Source organism: Miniopterus natalensis, chromosome 1 (genome assembly GCF_054644295.1).
Source record: "Miniopterus natalensis isolate mMinNat1 chromosome 1, mMinNat1.hap1, whole genome shotgun sequence".
Taxonomy (NCBI): Eukaryota; Metazoa; Chordata; class Mammalia; order Chiroptera; family Miniopteridae; genus Miniopterus; species Miniopterus natalensis.
The window spans coordinates 20,723,738-20,749,860 of NC_142081.1; the positions used below are offsets into that span (position 1 = coordinate 20,723,738).

Below are 26,123 nucleotides of genomic sequence, written 5' to 3' on the forward strand. Positions count from 1 at the left end.
CAAATAGTAAATATCAGGTGCATGACCATTTTCTAGATGAGGACACTGAGGCTCACCAAAGTAAAGAAACTTGCCCAAGGTCACGTGGGCAAAATTCAAATGCAGATCGCTTTGACAGCAAGGCCACGCTCTCCTGTGTATTACGCCCTGGCCTTGGCTGTGCTATAAGTGGGAATGGTGCCCTCCCCTCCTGACCTTCCTGGGTCCTGGACATGGAGCTGGTGCTGCTGTAGAACGGCTTGGATGGCTCCCTGCCAGCCACACAACTCTTCCATGCCCTGAAGCTGCTCCCCTGGAAAAGACTGGCCCCAAGCTTGTCCCTGATGGGGGCTGTCCCAGGACGCCATCCCATCCTTCTCTCATCTCCAGGGACCTCGCTGGCACTAAGGCCTCCAAAGCCCTGCCTCCTTCTAGACAAGGCCCTCTGGGCTGTGACAGGGTGGACAGGGACCTCTGCTTTGGAGCAGGAGCTGGAGGGGAACCCAGGCCTCAGCCCTGGGCCACAACCCTGCCCATGGTCCCCCTCCTCATGCCTGCTAGAGCCCGTGGGAATTGGGGCTGCTCCCTGGCCCTGGCCTCCAACTGGCCCAGCATCGAGGCATTTGTTAATGCAATTAGCAGGGCGGTCCATGCAGAGGGGCTGGGGTCCAAGGTCTGACTCACACCTCCCTTTCCTCCCCTCCCTCTGCCAAACGGTAGAGGCCCACTCAGCCTGCCAGACAGCGTCTGCAGAGAGCTCGAGAGGGGCCAAGAACGGCATCTTTCTCTCATTAGAGGCTTTTATGTGAACACAACTGCTATTTTGGAGCCGGGCGCTTGGCTGGCCCCTGAGCCCCAGTGCTGTTCCAGCCATCCTGAGCTGAGGCCCGAGCACAGCTGCGGTGGGAGCAGGGTCAGTCCTTGAGGACTTGACTTCTCCCACTGCCTGGAGGCTGGAGGCTGAGGTTGGGGCCTAGGGACACAGACCCTGGGCAGAGCTTGGGAGTGGAGAGGATGAGTCCCCAGGTGGATTCTAAGGTGTGGAAGCCAGACAAGCCTTTCCTTGGTCTCGGAGATCTCTGACATCTGGGCCCCCTTTCTGTGAGGGTAGCTCGGCGGGTAGGTCCTTAGTGTCACGCTGACACAAATTTTAGGGAAGATGGAGGTTTAATGGAAGAGCAGCTAAGCTTCAGGTGTAGGGGTACTGGGCCCAGAGTCTGATCTGGTGCTGAGGTTCATCTTCCAGAGAAGAGAGAATGGTATTCAAGGCCTTGGAGGAGGGTACAGGCCTAAGAGGCCCACCCAAGTCAGTGCCTCATCTAAGGGGTTATAGATGGAGGGAGGAAGTATCTCTGGGGCCCAGGAGAGAGACCTGATGACAAAAACCCTCCCTTGGGAGGGTGGGGTAGAGAGGGGACTGGCTGAATTTCACACCTGGAAAGCAGCCCTGCTTTCTGGACCACAGGCCTTGGTCCATCTCTCTAACCAGAGCCTGCATTGACATTGCCTTTCTCTGGGACAAGGGTCATAGCAGAGGTCAGAAGCCCTCTTGCTGCTGCCGTTGGGGTTATGGTGGGTATTTTTAAGCGTTGCCATGCCGTCCAATAGAACTTTCTGGGATGATGGACAAGCTCTGTGTCTTTATGTTCAACATGGTAGCCATGAGCCACCTGTGGCTATTGAGCCTTTGAAATGTGGCTAGTACAACTGAGGAAATGAATTTTAAATTTCATTTCATTGTAACCAATTTCATCTTAAATAGCCACATACAGCTCATGGCTGCAGCATTAGACAATGTTGGACAGCCAGCTTTAAAGAATATAAAGTACTTCCACATCCATGGTCTCTGTTGAGATTCACTACAGCTCTTGGAGGCAGGAATGATCACACCTACTTTATGGATGACACGACTGAGGCACCGGTTGGAGAATCTCAGGGAGATGAGATGATCCCAGGGTCACGCAGCTGGGATGTGGCTGAGCTGGAGTCAAACTAAATCCTACTGACTCCCGACCCCATGCTCTTACTGCTACCAGGTAGTTGATTGCAGAGGCTCTCAGCAAATGGTAGGAGCAGCCCACATGGTGGGAGCTGAGCAGCCCAAACGGTGGGAGCTGTTTCCAGAATCTTCCCCAGGCCTGCCCATTCCGAGTTTGGTCTCCTCCCAAAGGTGGGGGTTTTGTGTGGAAAATCTGAGCAAATCTCTGCTTGGCTGTTTTGGAGCAGAGTGGAGGTAGAAGGGGCACAGCCAGAAGGCCGGGGGGGTGGGGTGGTGTGTAGAGGAACAATGCCTTCTATTTCTTACTTGCAAAGCAATTTTGAGAGTTTTCTTTTTGTTCCCCTCTCTTTTGGCATCCTGCTAACTCCACAGAGCTGTACTCCCAGAGCTGAAACTTTCCACATGCCCAGTCCTCAGTAAGGAAGGGAGTGCCAGGGAAGTATGGAAGTGCCCAAATTATGAATGGCCATAGGCTGGCATTGGGGAGGGGGCATAGGGAGGCTGGTAACAGCATCACCTCTCGGTTGTCTAAGGATGCTGGCTTTCAATAGGGAAGGGAGAGGGTGTGTCCTCGATGGCTAAACCTGGACCTCTTGGCATCAGGCTTGAGAACCATTCACCAATAATCAAACATGTCCATCATGACTTCATGCTTCCTAACATTTCACCAATAATCGATCAAGGAAGAATCACTCGAGCCACGTCCCCATCCTGGGATGATTTCTCATGTGTAAGGCACAATCTGTGCCCTTGAGGAAAAATGGAAGGGATGAGGCTCTAGAAGTAAAACAGAAAGACTTCCCGGCCTGCCGAGTTTGGGAGTTTTCTCTCTCAAAATTCCCACAGTGCTGCATGGAGCTGTCTCTCCTGGACCCTCCACATTTCCTTCTTTGCTTTAAGCAGTAGCCCCTGCCATCTGCCATTCTGAGTTGGCTGATCTCCTTTCAGATCCTTCAGTTTTGAAAGCAGTGCTCATTTGACAGAGGAATGTTTTGCTTCAGTCTCCTTTAAACAAAAGGACACGTAGCCACTATTGCCCCCTCCTTCCCAAAGTGTCCCAAACTTTTGGATTTCATGCACCAGTAAAATATCCAAAAACATCTTGGGCACCAAAGTACAGTAGCCAGGTTTCCTTTTTGCCAAGTGAGGGTGTTAGAAAAACAAACTACCATTTGCCATCACCTTTAATTAAAAAAGAACATTTTAACACCAACAAAGTAGAAAAGATATAATTTCAAAAATTATTAAATGGGTGGAAGAGGCATTACAAAAAACCCAGGAAACTGTTTTTATTTCCCTTATTTATGGTAGACCAATAAAAACTGTCATAAGAATGTACCCTTTCATAGACAGGCACTTGGAGCCACCATTTGGGGCCATTTTGGGGTGATTTGTGGGGAATGGAGAGAGAGGAAAGGAGTTTATGCTCCAATCCCATAATGCAGAGGCTCAACTCAGACCAAAAGTAAAGTGTTTACTTTAGTGAGGAAGTCAGTTCTTGCTGAGACTTATGAAAACATCTCAAGAGCGGATGCAAATGAAGTCGGTGAGGGCTGGCTCAACACCTCCAAAAACCTGAAACTTGTTGGAAAATCTTTCTTAGAAGATCTGATCCAGAAAGGTTATCTTCCCAGGGAGGTTTTTTTCTGCCAACAAATTGGGCTGGTTTGGAAACCTTTTAGAATTTTTATTTACCACGGTGTTATATACATATTAAATGCCATGTTTATAGTTTTCCCCCTCTAACTACCCATTTTCCATGAGCTGTTCATTGTACCAGCCGAAGCTTGCCAACCCTGGTCTGCACTGAGGACCTAACTCCCTGCATGGCAAGGGGCTTCTGTGGTTATGAGAACCTACCACTGGGCAGAGTTTCCTCTGCAGTGACCAGTGCTGTTTTCTTTGCACCCCCAGCAGCCAGTATGACCAAGAGGGTGCTTACTAACTGTTTGCAGAATGTATTAGCAAGTAAGGCACAGCCAGAAGTAAGCGAATCCACGTGAAACAGGGATTTGGGGCCTTGGGTTTTAGAGAGTAGAAGACGTTAAAGTTAAGAATGGGCTGTCCTCAGAGTCCATGAGGGGAATGGTAGAAGCTAGATTGGTTTTGAAAGGCCATCTTAAAAGCAAGGACCACCCATTCAAAGGAGGAAGTGACCTATCCTGGGAGACAGCTGCATGACCTTCCTCTCGCCCACGCCAAGCTTCGAGTCTGTCAGCAGAGAGGCGTGGCTTTGAGGGACTAGGAGTAATGCAGCATTTGTGGTCCCCATGGAAAACCACTCAGGCCTGCCCGTTCTACTCCCTCCCTAAAATAAAGCAAGGCAGAGACCTGGCCTGGGCATACCTCCTTCCCCAGTGTTTGCTGGACCTGGTTTGGCAGTGGGGCTATTGTCTGGGGGTGGTGACAGGTACCTACCTGGCAGTTAGGTGGGGGCTGCGAAATCTGCTTCTGCTTCACACTGAATACTCTCCCACTCTGTTACCAGACCCCAGCCTCCCCAGACCTCTACTACTCCTAGAACATTCCATGTTCCTTCCAGCCTCCAGGGCCTTGCACTTGCCTATCCCTCTTCCTAAAAGAGCCTGCCCATATCTTTTCCCGTCTACTTCCTTTGCACCAGTCATATCTGACTCTTCAGAGAGGCCTGCCCTGATCACCCCATCTAAAGCAGCTGGCCGGGCACGGACCTCTGCATCGCCCGTGATAACGCCTGATACGACATTATGCTGCTGTTTTCTTGTTTCTTACTGGTCTCCCTCACTCGAAGACTGCAAGCTCCATGTGGGCAAAGGCTTTGTCCGTAGTGCCTGGCACATAGTAGGGGCTCAGCAAATAATTGTTGAATGAATGAATGGCAGATGGAGGAGACACTAGATTTAGATGGCCTAGCATGAGCTCACTGTGCTCTCCTAGGTTCCCACCTGCTCCCCAGAGGAGGTCCTGGGAGAGGTGGGCAGGCCAACCTCGCCCTGAGGCCTGTGGGTAGACGGGAAAGAGAAATGGGGCCAGGGAGCCGTCGGAGGTCAGCAGTTGGCTTCCTGCTTGAGTGGAGGAGGCCAAGCAGCACGAGGCAAGGGGCCCTTCTGACAGAGGGTGCCAGCCCCCTGGCCCCTGCCCTCACCCCTCTCCCTGTCTCCCTAGCCGTGTGCCAGCCGCCGTGCCAGAACAGGGGCTCCTGCAGCCGGCCCCAGCTCTGCGTGTGCCGCTCCGGCTTCCGCGGAGCCCGCTGCGAGGAGGCCATCCCTGAGGAGGAGTTTGACCCCCAGAACTCCAGGCCGGCCCCCCGACGCTCAGCCGAGGGTTCATCCAGCTTGCGCCGGAGCAGCGCAGCCAGAGAAAGCACAGCGGCCAGAACATGGCCACTGACACCACGGCTGCCGCCAGCCAGGTAAGTCCCCTCGTCAGGGGGACGTCGGGCCTGGGGCTTCTCCCTTAGACTGTTGGGTGAAGATCTTGGTCCTTCCTTCCCTCGTCCTCACTGCCCTCCCATTCCCCTGCCCCCTCCAGATGTGCGGGGAGCAGGTGCTGGGGCTGGCGTAGGCTTTGCCAGGCTGGGGTGGACAGGGAGGTGGGAGGTAGGACAAAGCTGAGGTGGGCATGTCCCTGGGACCAGGCTCTTTAGCTGCCAGTCCTGGCATTGTCACTTCCTAGGTGGGTCACCTTGAACAAGGTACCTGATTCCTGCTCAGTGGGAGGGAACAATGATGACCGTAATCATGGAGCTGTAAGGATTAGGTTAGTCAACACAAGGAAAGCGCTAGAACCGTGCCTGGCAAGTAGTAAACTCTTTATAAATGTCTCTCCTTCCCCTTGTCCCCCTCCACCTGTGGTCTCAGCGATGCAGAGAGGACTCCTCTGCCTGAAAAGCCCCTTCGGTTCACTCTCCACCCAGCGCTAAGCCCTCTCCTTGGAGGGCTGAGAAGGAGCGTATGGGGGAAGGGCGTTGAAGAAAAAGTGGGCAAAGGGAGTGTTCACGGGCAGGGTTCCCTGGCCCGTGTGCCAGCTGCACTGGCGAGGCTTTTCCTAGCTCAGGCAGGAAACCTGAACTTTGTAAACTGGTCCATTTCTAGAGAGCTGTGTTTTCTCTTTTGGTTTTTCAGGTTAGTTTTTCCATTCGCTTTCCACTTAGGAAGTTCTTTGTGAGATGTTGCAACCTTGTCTTGCTGAACTAAGGGGAAAAAAGGATTTGCCCTTTCAGAGGCCAGGAGAACCAGGGAGAAAAGATGGGTCCCCAGTGGAAAGCTCAGGAGAGAAAGGAAAGGAGCCTGAGGTTGTCCAGCAACTCTGAAGAGGAGGCCAGGCCAACCAGGGTCTTGGTAAGGTGGAGTTTTAGGGCCCGACCACCCAAGCAGGTGGTTTCCAAAGGCAGCCAGGAGCAGAAAGAGCTGAAGGATGAACTCAGGTCAAAGCCTAGGGGGCTCCAATGTCAAAACCAGAAGAGCCAAACCCTTAGGCCAAGGCCTGGGGATGCTGAGACAGAGAGGGGCAGAGCTAAGTGCCTAGGTGGACAACAAAGGGGCAGGTGGACATGGCCTGAGCTTTGTTCTGAGTTGTCCCAGCTGTGGGTTTCAGGTGGTGAGAAGGCACCTTGAGGAGCCCCAGTGGTACCAGCTCCAGGGCCAGCCTGGGGCAGGGTGGGAACAGAGTCCTTCTAGCTGGACTTCCTCCCTGCAAGCTCTCTGCTGGCTTGTGTGATTCATTCATTTCATGATGCACTGATCTTCTCTGTATGTGTGTGTTCATGTGTATGTTTGTGTGTTCAGGTATGTGTGCATGTGCGTGTGTGTGCCCATGCGTGTTGGAGGGTGGTTGCTTGGCAGGTGATTCTGCTCTCGCACCCTTGAGTCAGAGCTATCTAATATCCCCTGCCCGATCTTGCCAGCCCACCCTACCCTTCACATTCTTCAAGGCCCATTCCTGCTTCCTCCAAACCTCCCCTCCCAGGCACTTCTACCCAGCTCTCTGACTTCCTGCATCACACATTGGCATGCATCTCTGTGGGTCTGTGCCCTGTGTCTGCAATCAGACTGTGTGGCCGGTGCCCTAGAAGGCAGGAGCTCCATCTCACACCCTGGATTTCTCTGCAGCTCCTCCCACGGTCCTAGCTTATAGAAAGCACTCAGTCTGCATTTGTACTATCACTTGGTCCAAACTGAAGAGTTAGCATTGAACCCTCACCCTGTGCCTGGAACTGAGGGCATGGCTCGGAGTGCAGGGGGAGGCTCCCTGCCTTCCTGTAGCACTTTTCACTCTGCTTGGGGTGGTCTGTTTATTTGTTCCCTGGACCAGGAGCTCCTGAGAGCAGGGACTCTGTCCTGCTCATTCATGAATGTGGCCCTGGTACTTAAAACTGCAGGTACTCATTCAACAGAAGTTGAATGAATAAATGAATGAGGCTTGATGCTGGGGAGAGGAGGAAGCTGGGAGGAAAAGAGGATGAGCTATGGGAGCCTTTGATCTCCCAGTGAAGGTTTCATTTGTGCAAGACGTGCTAGAGGGCAAAGGCCCAGGGTGAGGTCTGTGGCCCACAGCAGGGCCACCCTCTTTGAGCTTCACAGGCTCCCTGGCCAGGGGCTACTGTGATGTTTTTAATGAGCTGCATCCTCCAGGCCAGCCCAGTCTCTCTGCCCTGGGACCTCAGTGCCATGAAATCTGGGAAAGTCCGAGTGGCCCGCTGTCGGCCCAGCTGTGTTTTGCTTCTGGAGGCCAAATCCTGCTTGCGTTGTGGTGTCAGACATTTCCTGTGAGTGTAGCCAGGTTTCCCAAGCAGCTGCTTGCCTCTCTCCTGGTGGCAACTTGGACAGGCCCTTGGTGTCCAGCTAGAGGGAGTGACATGACTCAGGGGCACTCTAAGAGCGAGAGAGGGGTACAAATGTCCAAGAGAGGGAGACACTGCAGGAATTGGTGACAGCCAGAGGTCCCTGTTAAGAGAGGATTAGCTAGAGGCCAAAAGACTTGTGTCCCAGAAGGAAGATGAGAGGGAGAGGCCAGGAGAGTCTGAGGCAGCAGGCAACACACCCTACACAGAGCCAGACATGGATAGATGTTGTCCAGCTGTGGCCTGGGCTGACTGCTTCTTCTGAGGTCTGGGGAACAAGAGCCAGGCAGCTGGGGAAGGGCCTTGAAGATTGGGGAAGGGGTGGTTACAACAACCTGAAACCAGCAGACCTTAGAAAACAGTGCTTCACACAGTTCTCAACTCTGCAATGGAAAGGGAATTGCCTGGGAACTTGTTAACATGCAGCTTCTGATTCAGCAGGTCTGGGGTGAGTGTCAGGTCTCAGGTGATGCTGATGTTGCTAGTCCATGGACCACACCTTAAGTAGTGAGAATCCTAGCCTGAGTCAGTAGTCTCAACCTGCTAGGATTGCAGAGAGGATTAAATGAGATCACATGCGTAGAGCACTTAGAATGGTGCCTGATTTGAGTTAGTGCTCAATACCTGTTCGCCATCAGCAGGGCGGTTCTCTTTGCCTTAGGGACTGGAGTGGACAGAAGACTAGGGTGCGTGCATGTGGCTGTGCGTGTGTGTGTGTGTGAGTGCAGACCTGCTCTGGGGAGAAGCCAGAGGTCAGACCCAGCCTCGCGGGAGGTTTGACTAGCAGATGCAGCAGTAGCACCAGTGGTGGCTTTGTCCAGCTTGGTTGTTCCACCAGGACGAGTCTCAGCAGCTTTATGGCAGATGGGATCAAGGGGAACTGTCACATTTCTCAGAATGGGAGGAACTTCCACTGGGTTTGCCCCTTAGCCTGACCTGAGGACTTAGAGGCTGACTCCTGGGGACATTTAAGCATCTTAGTCAGTACTTGGGCAACAAGGAGCCTGGAGGACAGTGCTGAGCACAGCAAACGGGGATGGCAGAGAGGTGTCTGGGAAGTTGTGGACCCCAGTGGGCTCTCAATTGGGCTGGTGGTGGCTTTCAGTGGGCTGCTCCCCAAGAAGGCAGCTCTTCTCTGCATACTCCCTCTCTTTATATCCTCTGTATTAATTTTCTATGGCTGCAATAACAAATTGCCACAAATTTAGCAGCTTAAAACAATGCAAATTATTACCCTACAGTTCTATAGGTCAAGTTAAGGTATCACAGGGCTGAGTTCCTAGAGGCTCTAGGGGAGAATACATTTCCTATTCATTTGGGTTGTCAGCAGAATTCAGCTCCTTGCAGTTGTAGGACTGAGGTCCCTGTTTCTTTGTGCTAGCATCTAGAAGCTGCCCACATTCCTTGACTTGTGGCCACCTTCCTATCTTCAAAGCTAGCAATGGTGGGTGAACTCTTCATGTTTTGAATTCCCTCTGCTTCTTCTTTGGCTGAATCTCTCTCACTGACTCTTCTGTTTTCTCCTTTAAGGGCCTATGTGATTACATTGGGCCTGGAAAACCCAAGCCAATCTCCCTATTTTAAGGTCAGCTGATTAGCAACCTAAATTTCATCTGCAATCTTAATTTCCTTTTGCCACTTAATGTAACATGTTCCAAGGCATAACACCAGGGGACAAAGATCATGGGGGCCAGCCACACCCAACCACTGCCCCCCATTCCTGCTGGGACCCTCCGTCTGAAGTGTGATAGCTCCATTGTCAATAGCTTGCCACAAGGGTAGCCCTACAGGACCTGGCCCCAAAAACCTTTCTGACATCTCTGATGCTCACCACTTGCTCTCCTCATTCACCCTGCTTCTGCCATACCAACCAACTGGTGTTTCCCCAAACATGCCAGACCTGCTTTCACCTTAGGGCCTTTGCACTATGCCCCTCCCTGGAACACTGTTAGTTTCCTAGGTCTGTGATAACAAATTACCACAAACTGAGTGGCTTACAACACCAGAAACTTATTCTCTCACAGTTCAGGAGGCCAGAAGTCCAAAATCAAGGTGTTGGTAGGGTTGTTCATTCTGGAGGCTCAGAGGGAGAATCTGTTCCATGCCTCTCTCCTAGCATTGGTTGGCTCCTGGCAATCCTTGGCATCTCTTAGCTTATAGCTGCATCATCCTAATCTCTGCTTCTGTCATCATATGGTCTTCAGTGTATGTGTGTGTGTGTGTGGTGTCCTTCTTATAAGGGCACCAGTCATTGGATTTAGGATCTACCCTAATCCAATCTGACTGCCTCCAAACCTAACTAATTACATCTACTAAGACTATTTCCAAATAAGTTCATATGAACAAGTTGGGGGTAGGACTTCAATATCTTTTTGGCAGACACAATTCAACCCACATCAAGCACTTCTCACACATATCTGGCTTGCTTCCTCCCCTTCAGGTCTTTTCTTCTCAGTGGGGCCTTCCTCAGTCACCCAGTTTAAACCTGTGTATCCCAAGCACTTCCTACCCCCTAATATTTTTCTGCACAGAACTAACATCTTATATATTTTGCTTATTTATTTGATTTGTTGTTTTCCTTACCCCAGTAAAATGGCAGGTCTGGAAGGACTTTACCTGTTTTCTTTGCTGATGTATCTCCAACACCTCAAATAAGACTGGCCTGGAGTCGAGTTGAGTAAATATGTTCTTGGCTGTCTATCTGCACTATTTCCTTTACTTTCCACAGCTCTGCAGTGGGTTCCCAATGACTCCATTCTACTGATGAAGCTCAGAGAGGTGAGGTCACTTGTCTCGACTCCCACAGCCCTGCCTGGGACACAGATCTGTGCCAAGCCTGTCTGGGCTCTTGTCTGTGGGGACAGGGCGGAAGGGTTGGGTCACTAGTGCAACTCCTGCCCAAAGTCCAGCCCTCAGTGGTTAGTGAGTGCCGGGGCCACTGAGCACTTGTGTATGCCTATGCGTGGGTGGTCAGAGAACTTGCTGCCTTGGATCAGGACCCTGGTATTGTTCAGCCCCCATGTCTCAGTCCCCACCCTGGCCCTCTTGGCACTTCCTGACCTGTGACCTTTAACGTGCTGTTGCTGGAACTGAGCCCGTTGATTTCCCAGGAGAGTGCTGCCTCCCTTTGCCCCCAGGCCTTGCCCAGGTCTCCTCTAGGGAGGGGGCAGGGAGAAGAGGACTCTGCCCCAAAGGGCAGTCTCTGCTTTTCTAGGGGAACAAAGCAACCACTCAGTAGGTCACAGTGCCTGGAGCCCCTATAGGGGAGACCCAGGCACCTCTTCCCGAAAGAATGGCAAGGGATATTCCCAGGAGACTGACGATCCAGAATAAGAGACCAGGTCCCTGGGGAGAGGGCAGCTGGGCACAGAAGGGACAGTGAGAAGGTGCAAGGAGGCAGGGGCAGCTTTGGGCTTTGGAGTCAGGCACAATTTGGACCCTGGTACCTGCATAAACTAGTTATGCAAGTCCCTTCACCTCCCTGAAATCAGTTTCTTAGACTCTGAAGTGGAGAAACTCATACCACCTCATAGGATGGTTGAGAGAACTCACTGAAATAATGCAGGTAGAATGATGGCGGGGTGTCTGGCACACAGTAAGTCCAATAAATGTGAACTCTCTTACCCTACCTGCCTATTCCCCATGCTTGTGACAGATCAGTGTGAGACACCCCATTTACCAGGGTAGGTTTTCTTCCACCCCACTGTCTGGGCTTATAGATGGAGAAACTGAGGCAGGACAACGTTTGGCAGCTAGGTTGTCGGTCTATCCTGGGAAGCCAGGAGACCCTGACTCTGGCCCAGTCTGAAGGCTCGCTGGGCCTCTGAGCCTGCCTCCTGCTCCAGCCATCTCCGTCCCACTCCCTTCCTCTGGCTTGGGCTTCTGCTTGCTCCTTTGGGCAACATGAGCCCGTTTGTCCGTCCTTCTCATTCAAGTCCCTCGGACCCAAGACCACTCTCTAATGGAGAACTTGGAGAACTCCCTTGCCCTTCCTGGGCCACAGTTTCCCCATTTGTAAATCAGAGGGATAGAATGGATCTTCTCTGAGGTCAAGGTTTGATCCCCAGTCGGGGCACAGACAAGAATCAACCCATGAAAGCATCGATAAGTGGAGCAACAAATCAGTGGTTCTCTCTCTCCCCCTTCCTCTTGCTCAAAATCACTCCATAAATAAACATATTTTTAAAAAAGAGTTCATGACTTCAGCTGGTGGCCTCCAGCTTTGACTACTTCCATGGCTATTCCACGCTCATTCCCCCCTTTACCCATCTTCGAGGTCGTGACAAAGATATGTGATGCCTTTCACCAGGGCAGACTGTCCCTGACAGTCTGATCTCAAGTCCTTCCTCCAGAGCAAGGCTGTGATGGGGTTAAGTGAGCACACCTTTTGTGCTGTGTCACAAATTCCTCAGAGGCCATTGAGTGGCGCCCCGCTGCAGCGTTGACTCAACCCTATAATCCTGATTGAGTCAGGGGGACCTCCGGGAGTTGACTGCCTTCTTTCCTTTTCTTGTCTTTTTTCTTTTCTTAGTCTTATAGATATTTTTTTCTGATTTGTTTTTATAACTCTAAACCCCAAGCTTGCCTCCTGGGGTTTTTCTGGAATTTCCCAGTCCTTAGGACCTTGACTACACTATTTTGAAAAGGCAGAATTAGGAGACCAATTTTGCTTGTAGCTGGGCTACTAATTGGCCTAGCAACCAGGGCTACTTAACTCCCTCAGCCTTAATGTCTCTGTCTGTAAAATGCAAAGGACGATTCTTGCCTCACTGGGAGGTTGTGAGGATTAACTGAAACCATGCCCGTGAAAGGTTTCTTCTTGAATTATTGTAATTCTTCCTCAGTCCTGGCAGTGGGCTGAGGTATCTGCTGACACCTCTTATACGTGAGTGGGTTACTTTCAGGAGGAACTCCTCACTGAGGCCCTCCCTGGCTATCTTTTAAAGTTTCGACCTTAGGGTTAACTTTAGCCACTGTACACAACACCAGATGTGCTTCGTGCCGTAGTCTCTGTGATGGGTACCCAGCAGCTGTGCAGTGTGCAGCCTGTGTGTCTGTGCGTGGTGACCCTGGACCTGGCTCCTTCCCAGAGGGAGGTGTCTCCCATTTTCCTGTTATTTAATATTGTAAACCTCCAGCTTGAAAGTCCCCTATTTATTGGCTCACTTTTTATTTCCGCAGTGCTTTTTATTTTCCACTTTCTAATATGACATAATTTACTAATTATGTTTATTGTCTGTTTTTCCCCAACTACAGTGTGAGCTCCTCCAGGGCAGGGATCTTTGTTTTGTTCAGATAGATCCAAGGCTCCCAGCGCAGTGCCTGCTGTAGAGTAAGCATTCAATAAATAGCTACTGGATGAACACCCCTGTCACAATGTATCCCCTGTTGCTGCCTGGAGCAAAGATGATGGTTTAGGGTTCATTTCCTTCAGAGCTTGCACGCGGCCCATCCCCTAGCATGCCATTGATCGGGAAGGGGAATCTCCCAATGCCCCCAACAGGTGGGTACCTACCCACCCTGTGTCCTTGGCCACAAGGGTCTGGAGTGAGGGCAGGCTGAGGGCCATACTTCTCTCCTAAAGTGACTACAGGGCAGCCAGAACTGGGGTTAGCAGACCCTCAGGAGTGCCGGGAGTCTGGTGTGGGACTGTGGCAGCTGTGAAGGGGTCTCCCCCTAGTTTCTTCCATCTCTTGACCTTAGGAGAATCCCATGAACCCCTTCCCTGGGGCTGTGGGTTTGGAAGAGGGAGGGCTTAGAAGGGAGTAGCCGGAGGGAGATGCTCGCTCATTGGCCTCCAGCCAGAACAAACGGAAAGGGTTTTGTTGTCCCAGGTCTGAAGTCACAGAAGTCCTGCTGCTGATTTTTGAGAGGACTCAGCTGAGGACCTCCCTGACTGTCCACGGCCCTCTCCCTGCTGCTTGCAGAGTGTTCTGAAAAAGAGACAGGGGCCACATTAGGGTTTGTGCGTGGTCCCTTGGCACTTAATCCCTGCCAACTGTGCCCATCCCTGCCCAGCAGAGATGACTGGGAGTAACTGGGTGGGTCTGAAGTACTCCATTCCCACCAGGGAGAGGAGGGAAGCAGGCTGTTCTGTGCTGGACCTTTTAGTGACTGGACACGATACCAGGAGACGACTGTCACTTCATAGTCTCTGTGGCAGATACTCCAGGAACTGTGCAATGTGCAACTGTATGTGGTGACCCCGGACCTAGCCCCTTCCCAAAGGGAAGTGTCCTCCATTTTCCTCCTATAAAGCATGTTACTCCAAGGCCATCCTGTCCTCTGGGTTTAGCTGCTGAGGTCCCTCTAGGTTTCTCTAAAAGGGAAGTAGACCTCCGGGACCTTGTAGAGTGTTAATGTACGCCTCTCCAATCCACCCATATATCTGAGACCCATGGAGCTCAGGGTCCGGGCAGGGTGTAGCTGGCCTTAGGGTACCTGTGTGAATAACAAAGGACTCGGGCTCTGGGCAGATGCACCTGGGCACGGGATCTGGCTATGCTTTGCCTCTAGGCCTAGGGGTCCTGACGAAAGTCATGAGGAAGGTGGAGCCCAATGTGCCTCTCTCTGTGCAACAGAATCTGCAGCCTTCCTCCTTCCCCCATGCTCTGTCCAGAGCATTCATCTCTGGACTGGTGAAGATCCCAAGCTCAGGCCTCTGGGTGCTCAAGGAAGGGGGGGGCCTCCTTGCTCCCCACATAGAGCAAGTGGGAAGATTCAAGGGAAGTGGTGTCTGCTTTCTGCCCACTTCTTCTTACCCCCCTCCTCTCCTATTTAAGCTTGAACATGGACATTTGGCCTGGATGGCCCGAGACAGCCCCAGATCTCAGATGAAGACTGCATGATTCCCTTTTCCAGGACCCTCCCTGAGCAGAGGAGAATCAGGATCTTTCCCTAGGTTAGGAGCCAGAGAGGGGCTTCCTCTCAGCCTGGCCCTGGCCCCAGCCCTCTACCATCTCTAACATAGGAGCTATTGGCCTCCTATCTGCCCACAGCTGCAGCAAAGTGATGGAGAAAGCTCCGAGCCGCTTCCTCTTCTAATTCCCCTTCCTTGTCACCACCATCCACAGGGTCATTGCACCCCGCTCTGTTGCAGGCACTGTACTGGGTACTCTGCCCTCTTCTCTTCTCTCCTTTCCTCCCCACACCAAAGTCACCAGCTCAGTGACATACCAGAAATGGATGCTGCACAAATGTCTTTTGGCTAATTATGTTGAGTCCAAGTACGGCGTATAAATGGAGTGGGGTGCAGGGCTCCACCTGCCGCTGGGGTGGGGGCAGGCACCCAGGACCAAAGGGGCAGGGAGGCTCCTGGTGCTCACCACGGCCCTGACCTAGCCTCAGCCTAATGGGGCATCTGGAATTGTGATTACAGTGGCAAATGTTTGGGTCAGGACCGAGTGAGACTAAGGTTATGGTTGAGGTGACATTCTTTTCACAACAGGGTGGCGGTTAGGGTAACTTGAGTGTGGTGTCAGAATGAGGTTATAACCTGAGGGTTGTGGTTAGGGTTGGGTTGGGCTTATGTCACAGTAGAATTTAGGACTGTGGGTTTTTTTTAGTGTGGTAGGGTTGTTATTTTAACCTACTCTTTACGAGCATTATTGAATCAGCTGGCCTACTGTGTGAAGCACTTGACAGGCTCCACCTAATTTAATCCTGGGGACAATATGGCACAGTGGTCAAGAGTGTGGGTAACGAGTCAGACCTCAGTTTCATTTTATTCCGTTGCCTACTGGCTCTTTGATACTATATGAGTTTCTTTACCTTCCTGAGTCTCAGTGTACATTGATGCAAATACTGGCCAGAATAAAATAAAGTACAGGGTTGCAGCCAGAATAAAAGAAAGCAGGCAAAGTGCTAAGCCACATAGCTAAGTGCTCAGTACTTGATAGCTGATGTTCTCTTATCTGTATGGGTCAGAGTTCCAGCAGGAAACAGACGGCACACTCAGTGGGGACAGCTTGATAAAGGGTCTGTCCACAGGGGCACAGACAAGGTTAGGGGAGACAGTAAAGGGTGGGGGCATCCTGGGGATAGCTGTGCAGGGAAGCCCTTACTTAACCCTCCAGGTCTAAAGGGGACAGGGACCAGGGGTTACTGGAACCCAGAGTAGCTCTAGCCATAGGGCCCCTGGTAGAGGAACGCAGCCTCGGCCCACCCACAGCGGCCCGTCAGAAGAGAGCCGGAGGATGAATACCTCTGCTTTTTGCTGGGTCCCACGCGGGCTGGGGCGAGCAGAAGATCTCCAGCACATTGGCCAGTCCCCACAGTAGCCCTGTGAGAAGGATACTCCTACTACCCCCACTCCACAATGAGGAATCCGAGGCAGGGTGACTCCAGCTCTGCTCTGCTCGAGACTCAGGAACCCGTGCTTGCAGCCATTTAGCTAGCCAGCCCCTAGAGCAGGTGAGCCGAGGCACGTGCAGACCAGCAAGCCTGGCCTGGGAGCTGTGGAGGAATGGGTCTGGCATGGCATCCAGTGTCTTTTTCAGAAAACTACGGAAACCTGGCCAGAGCTGGAACAGCATTGCGCATGGCCAGGTGTGTGGGAGCGAAGGGAGCTTACTGGGTCATTAAAACGTTAATGTATGCAGTTTCCAGCATCCAGCTTAAAAAAATAGTAACAACAAACATTTCAAGCTTGTGGCTCTCCTCATAGCATTTAACTGACCTAATCCTCTAGGAGTTTTGTTTGAAAGGAAAGAGTTAGGGAGAGATGAAGCAAAGAGGGAAAGGAAAGACAATTAATACTCTTTCTCAGATGCCCCAGGGAATGTCTGTCCCATCCGGTGGCTTTGTGTAGGCTGTGGATGCTCAGTAAATACCACCCTCTGGGTTGGTGGGGGTGTGTGTGTGTGAGAGAGACGTGGGGTGTGAGTGGGAAGCTGTGCTGAGAGGTCATGCCTCGAAAATCACAATAGAGTTTTTCAGGTCCTGTGAATTTTCCTTTTGAGCTCAAGGTTTTCAAATATGTATCCGGTTTCACCCCCATTCACAATGAAGAGGAAGTTTCGGATGTATGGGTCCAATAGTTTTTCCAGTTACACGATGTTTAAATCTGCCACCACTTAACTAATTTGCCACTATCAGAAAAGGCACTGTAAGCTTCCCAGGTGAAAATACTTCACTGAGATAAAGTGGTGCCAAAATGCTACATTTGGCTCTCTGTATCTGCAGGTTCCACACCCGCAGATTCTACCAACCACGGATCACAAATATTCAGAAAAGCCCGGCTGGTGTTGCTCAGTGGTTGAGTGTCGACCCATGAACCTGGAGGTCATGGCTCCATTACTGGTCAGGGCACATGCCCAGGTTTTAGGCTCGATCCCCAGTAGGGGGCATGCAGGAGACAGCCAATTGATGATTGTCTCTCATCATAGATGTTTCTCTCTCTCTCCCTCCCTCTCTCTGAAGTCAATAAGAAAAACATTTCAGAAAAAAAAGTTACGTTGTTGCTGACGTGTGCTATATAGTTAGGCCCATGAGTCTATACCGAACATGTACAGACTTTTTTCTTGTCATCATTCCCTAAACAATACAGTATAACAACCATTTGCATAGCATTTACATTGTATCAGGTATGATCAGTAATCTAGAGATGATTTAAAGTATATGGACACTATGCATAGGTTATATGCAAATACTGCACAATATGATACAAGGGACTTGCGCATCCATGGATCTTGGTGTGCGCCAGGAGGGTTGGATAAGGAGGGAGGGCTGTATTATGGTAACAGTAATAAAAAGCGGGCTCTGAAATGTACAGTTTCCACTTGTGGAACTGAATCAGTGTGTCAGCATTCTTCCCTCCCCCCCCCACCCCCACCAGCTACCTGTGTCCACGGAGGGGCGGTCATACACCCACCCGCCTCTGGTGCGGGCTGAGGAGGAAGATTTAAGTCTTGCAGGATAATTTCCCGGAAAAAGATTAGAAAAGGAAAATGGGTTACATGCAAAGTCATGTGGTGACCATGGTTGTAAAATTGGCTACTTAGGACCCAGAGGGGTGTGTATGCACGTCTGTCTGTCTGTCTGTCTGTCTGTCTGCAGATGACATAGTGAAGATTGCTAAATGATTTCCAATAACAAAATGTGAAGGCACATAGTTCCTTTGTTAGCCACATAGCTGTGGTTTTGTGTCCATGATTCATTGTGGAAGTGAGTAGCTGTGACAGGCATTTTGTGGGATTTTTTCTTCTTCTTTTTTCTCCTAAAAAAAATATTTGGGAAAGATCTAAAATTCAAGGAAGTCCAGTGCTTTTTGAAAAGAAAAATCTCCATTCCTTGCAAAATGAAGACTGCAAATCAAAACCTCTGGAGCTACCACACTTCTGCTTCCAGCTGGTCACCTAGGCTGCATTTTCCTCCCAGCCTCAGCCCCCGACTGCTGCGAACATGTCCACAGACAGGTGCCCAAGGGAGGGCGAGCGATGCGTCAGAGGCCTCTCGAGGGAATCCGGTGCTGCGAGGAAGTGGGGGTGTCTTCTCTAGACCCCAGCCAAGCCACACTCTTGGGAAACAAATTGATTCCACATTTCTTTCTTTCTTTGAGGATCTTGGGTCAAGGTCAGAGCCCCTACAGCAGGCAGTAGTGTGTGAGGGAGGAATCGTGAAATCATTTATGTCTCATAGTTAGACAAGTCTGAGTTTGAATCTCAGCTCCACCACTTAACAGCTATGCTGCCTAGAGGCGAGTGATTTAACCTCACTAGTCTCAGTTTTCTCTTCTATAAGCTGGGGACAACATCGCTACCTTGTAGACTTGTCAGGAGGATTTACTAATATATATAAACACGTCTGACACCTTTTAAATGTTCTATGAAGGCACCCACTCTTGCTTGTCCCTGGATTCTGGGGTTATCTGAGCTTTTTGTTTCCATCAGAAAAGCAGCAGTGGTAAATAGAAACTCTGTTTGCCCAGACCACTCGAAGGTGTTTCTGGCCCTGGTGAGGTTTTGTGTCATGGCCAAGGGTGAGCCTCAGGGTGGGGAATGTCACCTGCCAAAGGCAGGCGGAGCTCAGGCCCTGAGACACACACAGAACTTTCCTGCTAGTGGGAGTCCCAGGGAGGGTAACAGCCTCTCTGTGCCTTAGTTTTCTCTTCTGCTATAGTTCCTATAGCAGAGAGTTGTTGCATTCAGCAAGTGAGGATTCACATGTAAAGGGCTTAAGAAAAATAAAAAAGGAAATGCCTATAGCTGATGTCTGGCATATAATCAGTTGGTAGCTTTGGGCTGCTACATTACTGAGTAAAGACTTCTCAGGTTGGGTCCCAGTTCTCCTAGAAATCTCCTTTTGTTTATGGTCCTGGGGCAGAGTTTCAGCTACTGGAAGAGTATGCTGGCTGCAGGCTGCCAGGACTTTGGCCAGCCCCTGAGGAGCATATCCTTGACCCAGGCCCCCGCTGCCTTGGTCTACAGTGGGCCTGCCCAGGCAAGTCCAGGAGTGGGGTAAGCTCACCTGAAGTCATAGGCCTGTATTTGCTGTCCAATCGTGCAGGCCTGTTCAGCTCGGGGGAGAGGGGGCATGTGTATGGGGGGGGAGGTATATTATGGAGGGTCGAGAGGTCCTAAAGATCATGATCTGGGGACTCAAGGGTTCAGGAGGTAGGCATTTCATGACAGTTTGGTGGTGGTGAGATGCCCTTATACGAAGCTCTCCCTGGCTTCAGGATGTGATCCTAGCTCTATCCCCTCAGCCTAAAGGCCTCTCCTCTCCTCTTCTGATCTTCTGGAATCCTTGTCAGGTGTCCATTGGCCCTTACTTGTGTTTTCATTCCTGGCCAACGGCTTCATCTCTCCCACCACTTCCTTTTTCCCTGTGCTCCTTTGTAACTCGTCCAGTGATGAGGCTCTGAGGGGCCTCTGGGCCCTTGGGAGACTGAGGCAGCCTCTGCTTCACGACTGCCTGAGGTAGGGATCAGGCCCCAGGCGAGGCCTCAGTGCCCCCCAGACATTTCCCCAGACATGTACAGTTCCTGCCCACCTCTGCCTCTTATTTAGCTGCAAGGAAACAGGAATGCTGTGTTCTCTCCTGGGCAGAGCAGGATGTGGTCTGGGCAGGAGACACTCCCCCCTGCGCCCCCCCCAGTTCTGCCACCTGCCGGGGCATCCCCTGGGATCTGTGTGCAGGAGCTCCAGACTCCTCAGACTTGGGTGTGGCTGCAGAAAGAGCTAGACCTCAGAGCAGGGGGCTGTGACCTCAGAGCAGGGAGATGTGACTCACAGGCGGCCAAGTGGGGTGGAGTGAAGGCCTTGGGCTGACCAGCAAGGCCGAGGGGTTTGGAGGAGTGGACACAGCAGAATCCACAGCAGGAGAGGTCTTGAGACACTTGAGGGTGCTGGCTCTGGGCCCTTTCAGGAGGGCACCAGGGAGTGAGGGTGCTGGTATTGACTGTGCTGCATCAGCGTGTCAGACAGCAGGTGGGGCTGGGTCCCCTGGGCACTGCCCACTGAGTACCCCCACCGCTGGTCCCTCAGAAGTCATCAGCCTGGAGCCCTGCCCCGAGCAGGACTATCTGTGGCTTCCTCTCTGGCACACAGGGACACAGGGCCTGGGAGCTGCGGCCTCTCCAGGGGCTGCCATGTTGCTGGTCAAGTCTGGCTCTTTAGAAGTCTTTCCTCACACTGGGCTGAAACCTGCTCCCCTGTGACATGATCCTGGTGTGTCCTTGGGAAACCCAGTCTCTTTTCTGCCACAGACCTGCTGACATCTCATGGCAGATAATGCAGTTCGGGGGCCAGACAGCAAGGCTGGGGGGCTGCTGATTCCCCTGGAACAGGACAGGGAGGGAACCTAAGAGCCGGGGGTATGAGTGAAGCTTTCCAGGGACAAAAAAATGCGGTGAGGGTCGTTAGAGGAGCCTCCTAATGCTACAGTTACAGGCCAAGGTAGACTTTTGGGGTTCAAGTCCCAACTCCTCCATTTTCTCTACTGTGCTGTCCAGTGCCGTAGCCCCCGGCCACAGGGGGCTATTTAAATTTAATTTAATGTAAAACTCAGTTGCTCAGTGACACCAGCTGCACTTCCAAGTACTCAAAAGCCATAAGCGGCTAGTGGTTCACAGACTGAATAACACAGACTAGTGAGCATTTCATCAGCACAGAAAGTTCCATTGGACAGCACAGATCCAGGTGCATGACCTTGGACAAGTTCCTTAACCTCTCTGCACCTCAGTTTTCTTTTCGGAAAAATGGGGTTAATAACAGTCCCTAGCCCCTAAGGTGGTTGTGAAGATTAGCTAACATAAGGCAAATATAACATATAACACACAGCACAGAACTAGTGCTCAATAAATGTTCACTATTATTGTCTAGCACAAGTGGGGCAGGGTTCAAGTCCTCCCCTCCCCACAGTGACACCTGGAAACCCACCAAGCTGGTACCTCTGATACCCAGAGGCTGGAGAACGATGGCTGTGGCCTTAGCCCAGCATGGGTCTCACCTGCTCAGCCTTCAAGCCCTACACCACCCAGAATCAGCAGGCTCCTGGCTCTGGGCCAAGGCCACAGTGTCCCCTCCCCTTTACCCTCCAGGTCCAGGTGCCCACTTGTTCACTGCTGGGACAGGGCTGGTGTGTGGCAGGGGCTGGGGCAGGATGTGTGGCAATACCATCTTGGGTGCCTGGGGGAATCGCACAGGGGCCATCTGACCGTGGCCTGGGCGTGAGGCCTGCCTGGCCAGCCAGGAGGACAGGAGGAGCAGACCTCGGTGAGGACTCCCCTTGCCTTGCCAGCGCCCGGATTCTCAGGAGAGACTGAGCTACCTGGGAGGCACCAGGACAGTTCACCTTCGGTCACAGGAAGGAGCAGCCTCCGCCCCTTCACACAGCAACAGAGATGGAGCTCTGGGAACAGCCTCCTGTTTGCTGCTCCCTTCCTGTCCCCTCCTTCCTCTCTGCCTGCTCCCCCTCGGCACCTTCACAGCCTCTCCCTCTGTCTGCCTCCTAAGTGTGGGTGCTCCCCAGACCCCCCTACCCTTCTCTACTCTCTCTTATATTTCCCAGTGTTTAGGTGTCAGGGCACCTGGAAGTCATAAGAAATACCATAAACTATCAATGTAATTAATCCCACAATTAGAGCTGGGAACAGTTTTATTAGCAGAAACTATGACGATCGTCTGTATGGGCAAAATAAAAAGCCCGGCTGCGGGCACACGTGAGTAGAATCAGCTGTCGAGTGAAGTGCGGTGGGCTGCTGCCATGTTTTTCCTTTAATATTCATTTACAGCTTGTTCATTTGTTTTATCGTGTGCTAGCAGACAAGTGGTAGCAAGCACCAAAGGTCGGAGATGGGTGGATGGGAGCATAACTCGAAACGGAGACTAACCGGTTCATTGACATTTTCCCCCCTTGAAACTGGGAAACGTTGGCAGAGTTAATGCCTCAGTCCACCAGTGGAAGGAACTCTGAAGTGTGGGTTGTTCTGCACACTCCCGGGTGATATCATCCCTCCTCCTTTATTCTATAACCACCACCTCTACACTCGACTCCCCAGCCCAGCCCCCATCTCTCTCCTGAGTGCTCCTCCTGGGTGTTTCCATCTGCAGATCCATCCTGAGACACTCAACAGTCCTCCTGTCCAAAGCTGAGCCACTTCTTGGACCTCTTACATTGGGATCTTGGCTCCTGGAACCCTCTCTGCCCATTTGTCTAACTCACAACTGGGAATTCTCTGTTTTAAATATCCTTTGAAGCCAAGCTCATTCTGGGCCCCACCCTTGGTCCTTGTAGCCTAGACCAGAGCCTCCAGCCCTCCCCAATCTGGTCCACTCACCACCAGGTAATCTCACCAGAGTAATAATCATTTTGAAAGGCCCATCCTTCCATGTCCTAGACCTTCTTAAAGACCATGAATATCTTGAGGCTAATATGTGGCTCCCCTTGTGCCCCCACACCTTTCCTGGGGTGCTGGTCCCTTTGCCAAGCCTCCATTGGAGCAGAGAGGGTAAGAGCGTCTTTGCCATCCTTGGACCTCAGTGCCTGGCATGTGGCAAGCACTCAACAGATGCTTCTTACCCGTTACCCATTCAGTACAGCCTAGACACCCCCATATTTTAGACCCTCCACCATGTGGACCAGACTTACTCTTCTTAATCCCTCAAAGCCTTAATGTCCTCATCTGTAAGACAGTGGTAAAGAAATCACAAATGCTGGGGTGGCTTTATGGTGAACTTAAAGTTCATCCTGATTTGGTGACCTCACTTCTGCACCTGGGAGTTCTGCAACCTTCAGCAAAGCACAGAAGCTTCCTACCCTGTTTTCTTGCTGTAAAATGGGGATGAGTAACTCTTAGGGTTCTGGAGAGGCCCACGTGAGGTGACGCATGCGACGTGCCCTACCAGACAGAGGCCGGTGCAGAGAAAGCTTCGTTACACAGTAGCACTAGCTTATACCCCATCCACCCACTTCCCACTGCTACCACTTCCCAGGGCGTCCTTCCAAGGCTGCTTTATGGATATGCAAATAAATGCAAAAGGTGTCCTTATTTTCTCTATTTTCACCCAAAAGTTTACATGTCCCACACTGGGAGTCAGCAAACTTTTTCCATAAAAGGCCAGATAGTAAATATTTTAGGCTTTGAACAACATGTGGTTTCTGTGATTACCCAGCCCTGCCATCGCTGAGGAAAAGCAGTCTTAGGGGAGTGTGGCTGTGTTCCAATTAGCTTTATTTATGGAAACTTAAGTTTGATTTGCATATCCCTTTCTCATGTCATGAAATATTATTATTATCCGTTTGATTTTTTTCAACCATTTAAAAATGTGAAAAAGCTATTGTTTCACAGTCTGTTCAGAAACAGTGAGAGGGCAGGTCTGGGCTGCTTTTCACCTTTGGGCACATCTCGGGGACCTTTCCTAGGGCTGTAAGGGAGCTGCTTCGTTCCCTTCTGAGGGCGCGCAACTCCATCCTGTGCACGCAGCCTAGTTTGTTTGACCTGTCCCCTACTGCAGGACACTTAAGTTGTTTCTATTCTTTACAAAAGATTTTGCTACTACAGAATAGTGTTGTTATGAATAATCTCGTCCATCCATCATTTTTGACACTTACAAGTGTCTTAGGTCAGATTCCCCTAGAGGTGTGGCTGGGAAATGGATTTGGGTGATTTACTGGGGTGAGCTAAGGGAGGGAGGGAAGCAGAATGGGAAGGTGGGAAGAGCCAAGAGAGAATTGGTCCTGGGGAAATCAAGCCAAGGCCCGACTGAGGGTGCAGCTTGCAGTTTTCCTACCCTGAGGCAAGGGTGGGGCTTTTGAACTTCTGGTTCAAGCTGTCATTGGCTTTAGTGGTCATGGCAGTGGGAGGAGCCTGTCAGGTGGCTGCCATCAGTCGAGAGCAGGACTCAGAAGAAGCCAATGGAGGGTGCAGCAGCTGCAAAGGGGACCTGGGCCGGGAGCCTGCAGCACCCACCACAGCAGGTTTATCTGCAGGATAGTCTTGGAGGTGGAACTGGAGAGGCAAAGCATAGATGCACCGTGGTGTGGGTAGACATTGCCAAATTGCTGTCCATAAGGGCCGTATGAATTTACAGCCCTACCAACATCTGAGAGTGCCTGTTTCAGCACAATCTCGTCAAATTAATATATTATTAAACTTTTGAGTTTTTGCTAATCTGAGTAGTTTTCATTTGCACATCTCGTAGAATGAAAAGATTGAACATATTTTCATATGCTTAAGAAAAAATTGTATTTTTCCCCCCTGTGAACTGTAGACATATTCCTTTGCTGATTTTTCCTTTAGGGCTATTGGTCTTTTTTCTTTCTAAGAGCTCTTTATATATTATGGAACTTGGTCTTTTGCCTATGACATGAGTTGCACACATTTTTCTCATTTTGTCATTTGTCTTTTTACTTTGTTTAAGGTAGTTTTGGCCAAGCAGAGAGTTTTTATCATAGGGTTGTTTGGACGAGTAGATGATACATTATGTAAAACACATAGCAGGAGGCCTACTACCTGATAGGCACTGAACGAATGTTATCTCCCTTCCCTCTCCTCTCCTCAATTCTGTGCTTTCTCTAACAGTGCTCATAATTCTTCCTTAAATATGGTCCATGCTTCCCACCTCCATGCATTTCCTTATGTTATTTTTCTTGTCTGGAATGTCTTTCTCCTCATTTTAGACTAAAAATCCTATCCATCTCTTAAATGGGTAGCTCAGATGTCATAGTCTTTCTTACATCTGAATTCCTGTACCTCTATTAGTTGTCATAGTCCACCTTGGATCCTGGTTATCTGCACACATTTACTGTGCTTTTCCTGAGCCTCGGTTTTCTTATCTATAAAATGGAGTTGCTGGGGGAAATAGACATTTCTTTTTATTACAAAATGATGCGTGTTTACTATTAAAAAAACTTTACTAAAAAAATTCCACAAATATAAGAACACATAAAGTTTAAAACAGTAGTTACACATACACAGGCACTCTCATTCCCCAGGGCAGCCTCTGTTTACAGATCCTTCCAGACCTTTCCTGTGCCTGTATAAATATTTTTAGGGGAGAGAAAAAGAAGTTTTTCTTAAAACACAAAACTGGAAGCATACTACCCATATTGGCCTGCAACTTACTTTTTTTCATTCAATAAAATAACGTGAATAACATGATATATTTAAAGCACCCGGCTCAGTGCTCAGTGAATGGCAGCTATAACTGTCCTAGCCACCTTGCAGTGATGTTTCTAAAGGTTCTGTTGGCAGCATAATATTTATCAAACACAATAGTATATGGAAGCCCATTTATAAATGAGATGGGGTGGAGCTCCCACGTGAGGGTGAAGGTGGGTGGGGTGAGGGTGGGGTGGAAGGCATGGAGCCCCTTACTGATTTGTTTTCCCATCCCTGTTTGAAAACCTGAGTGTATTGGGCAGGGTGCAGGCACATAACTTTTAACTGAGTGGCAACGTTATGGGAATGTACTGTCCAGGCAAGCTGGTAGCTCCCCTGATGATCTTCAGCTGGCCCTTAAGGGATTTGAACTCAGGAATCTTGGGGCCATTAGCATTGAGTTCCAATGAGAGAAACAAGTGACAGCAGGTCAAGTGAAAAATCAGAATTTGAACTGTATCTACAGGCGATGACAATAGTTTAAGAATATATACTTGAGCAAAGGTTGAAAGGAAATATGCAAAATTATTTGCTCTGTTGGGGTGGGGGTGATGAATTCATTTTTTCTACTTGAATATTTTTGTTATATTATCTTTGCAATAAAATTAATGAAAGGGATATGCTAGGCTCTGCCCCTGAATCATTCTGTGAACACGTATATGTTGGGCACCTATGCCACAGGTAATGTGCTTGAAGGGTTGCATTAAGAAGTGGCAGAGGGC

At 50.5% G+C, this 26,123-nt stretch overlaps 1 protein-coding gene across 1 annotated transcript in view; it reads left to right on the top strand.

Moving 5' to 3' along the window:
• The window catches only part of LTBP2 (latent transforming growth factor beta binding protein 2), an 86,227-nt gene that overhangs the window by 14,044 nt on the left and 46,060 nt on the right, over positions 1–26,123 (top strand). Inside the window, exon 3 of the mRNA XM_087819169.1 lies at positions 5,123–5,369. Within this exon, the coding sequence (XP_087675295.1) occupies positions 5,123–5,369 (247 nt within the window). The remainder of the gene's footprint in view (positions 1–5,122; positions 5,370–26,123) is intronic.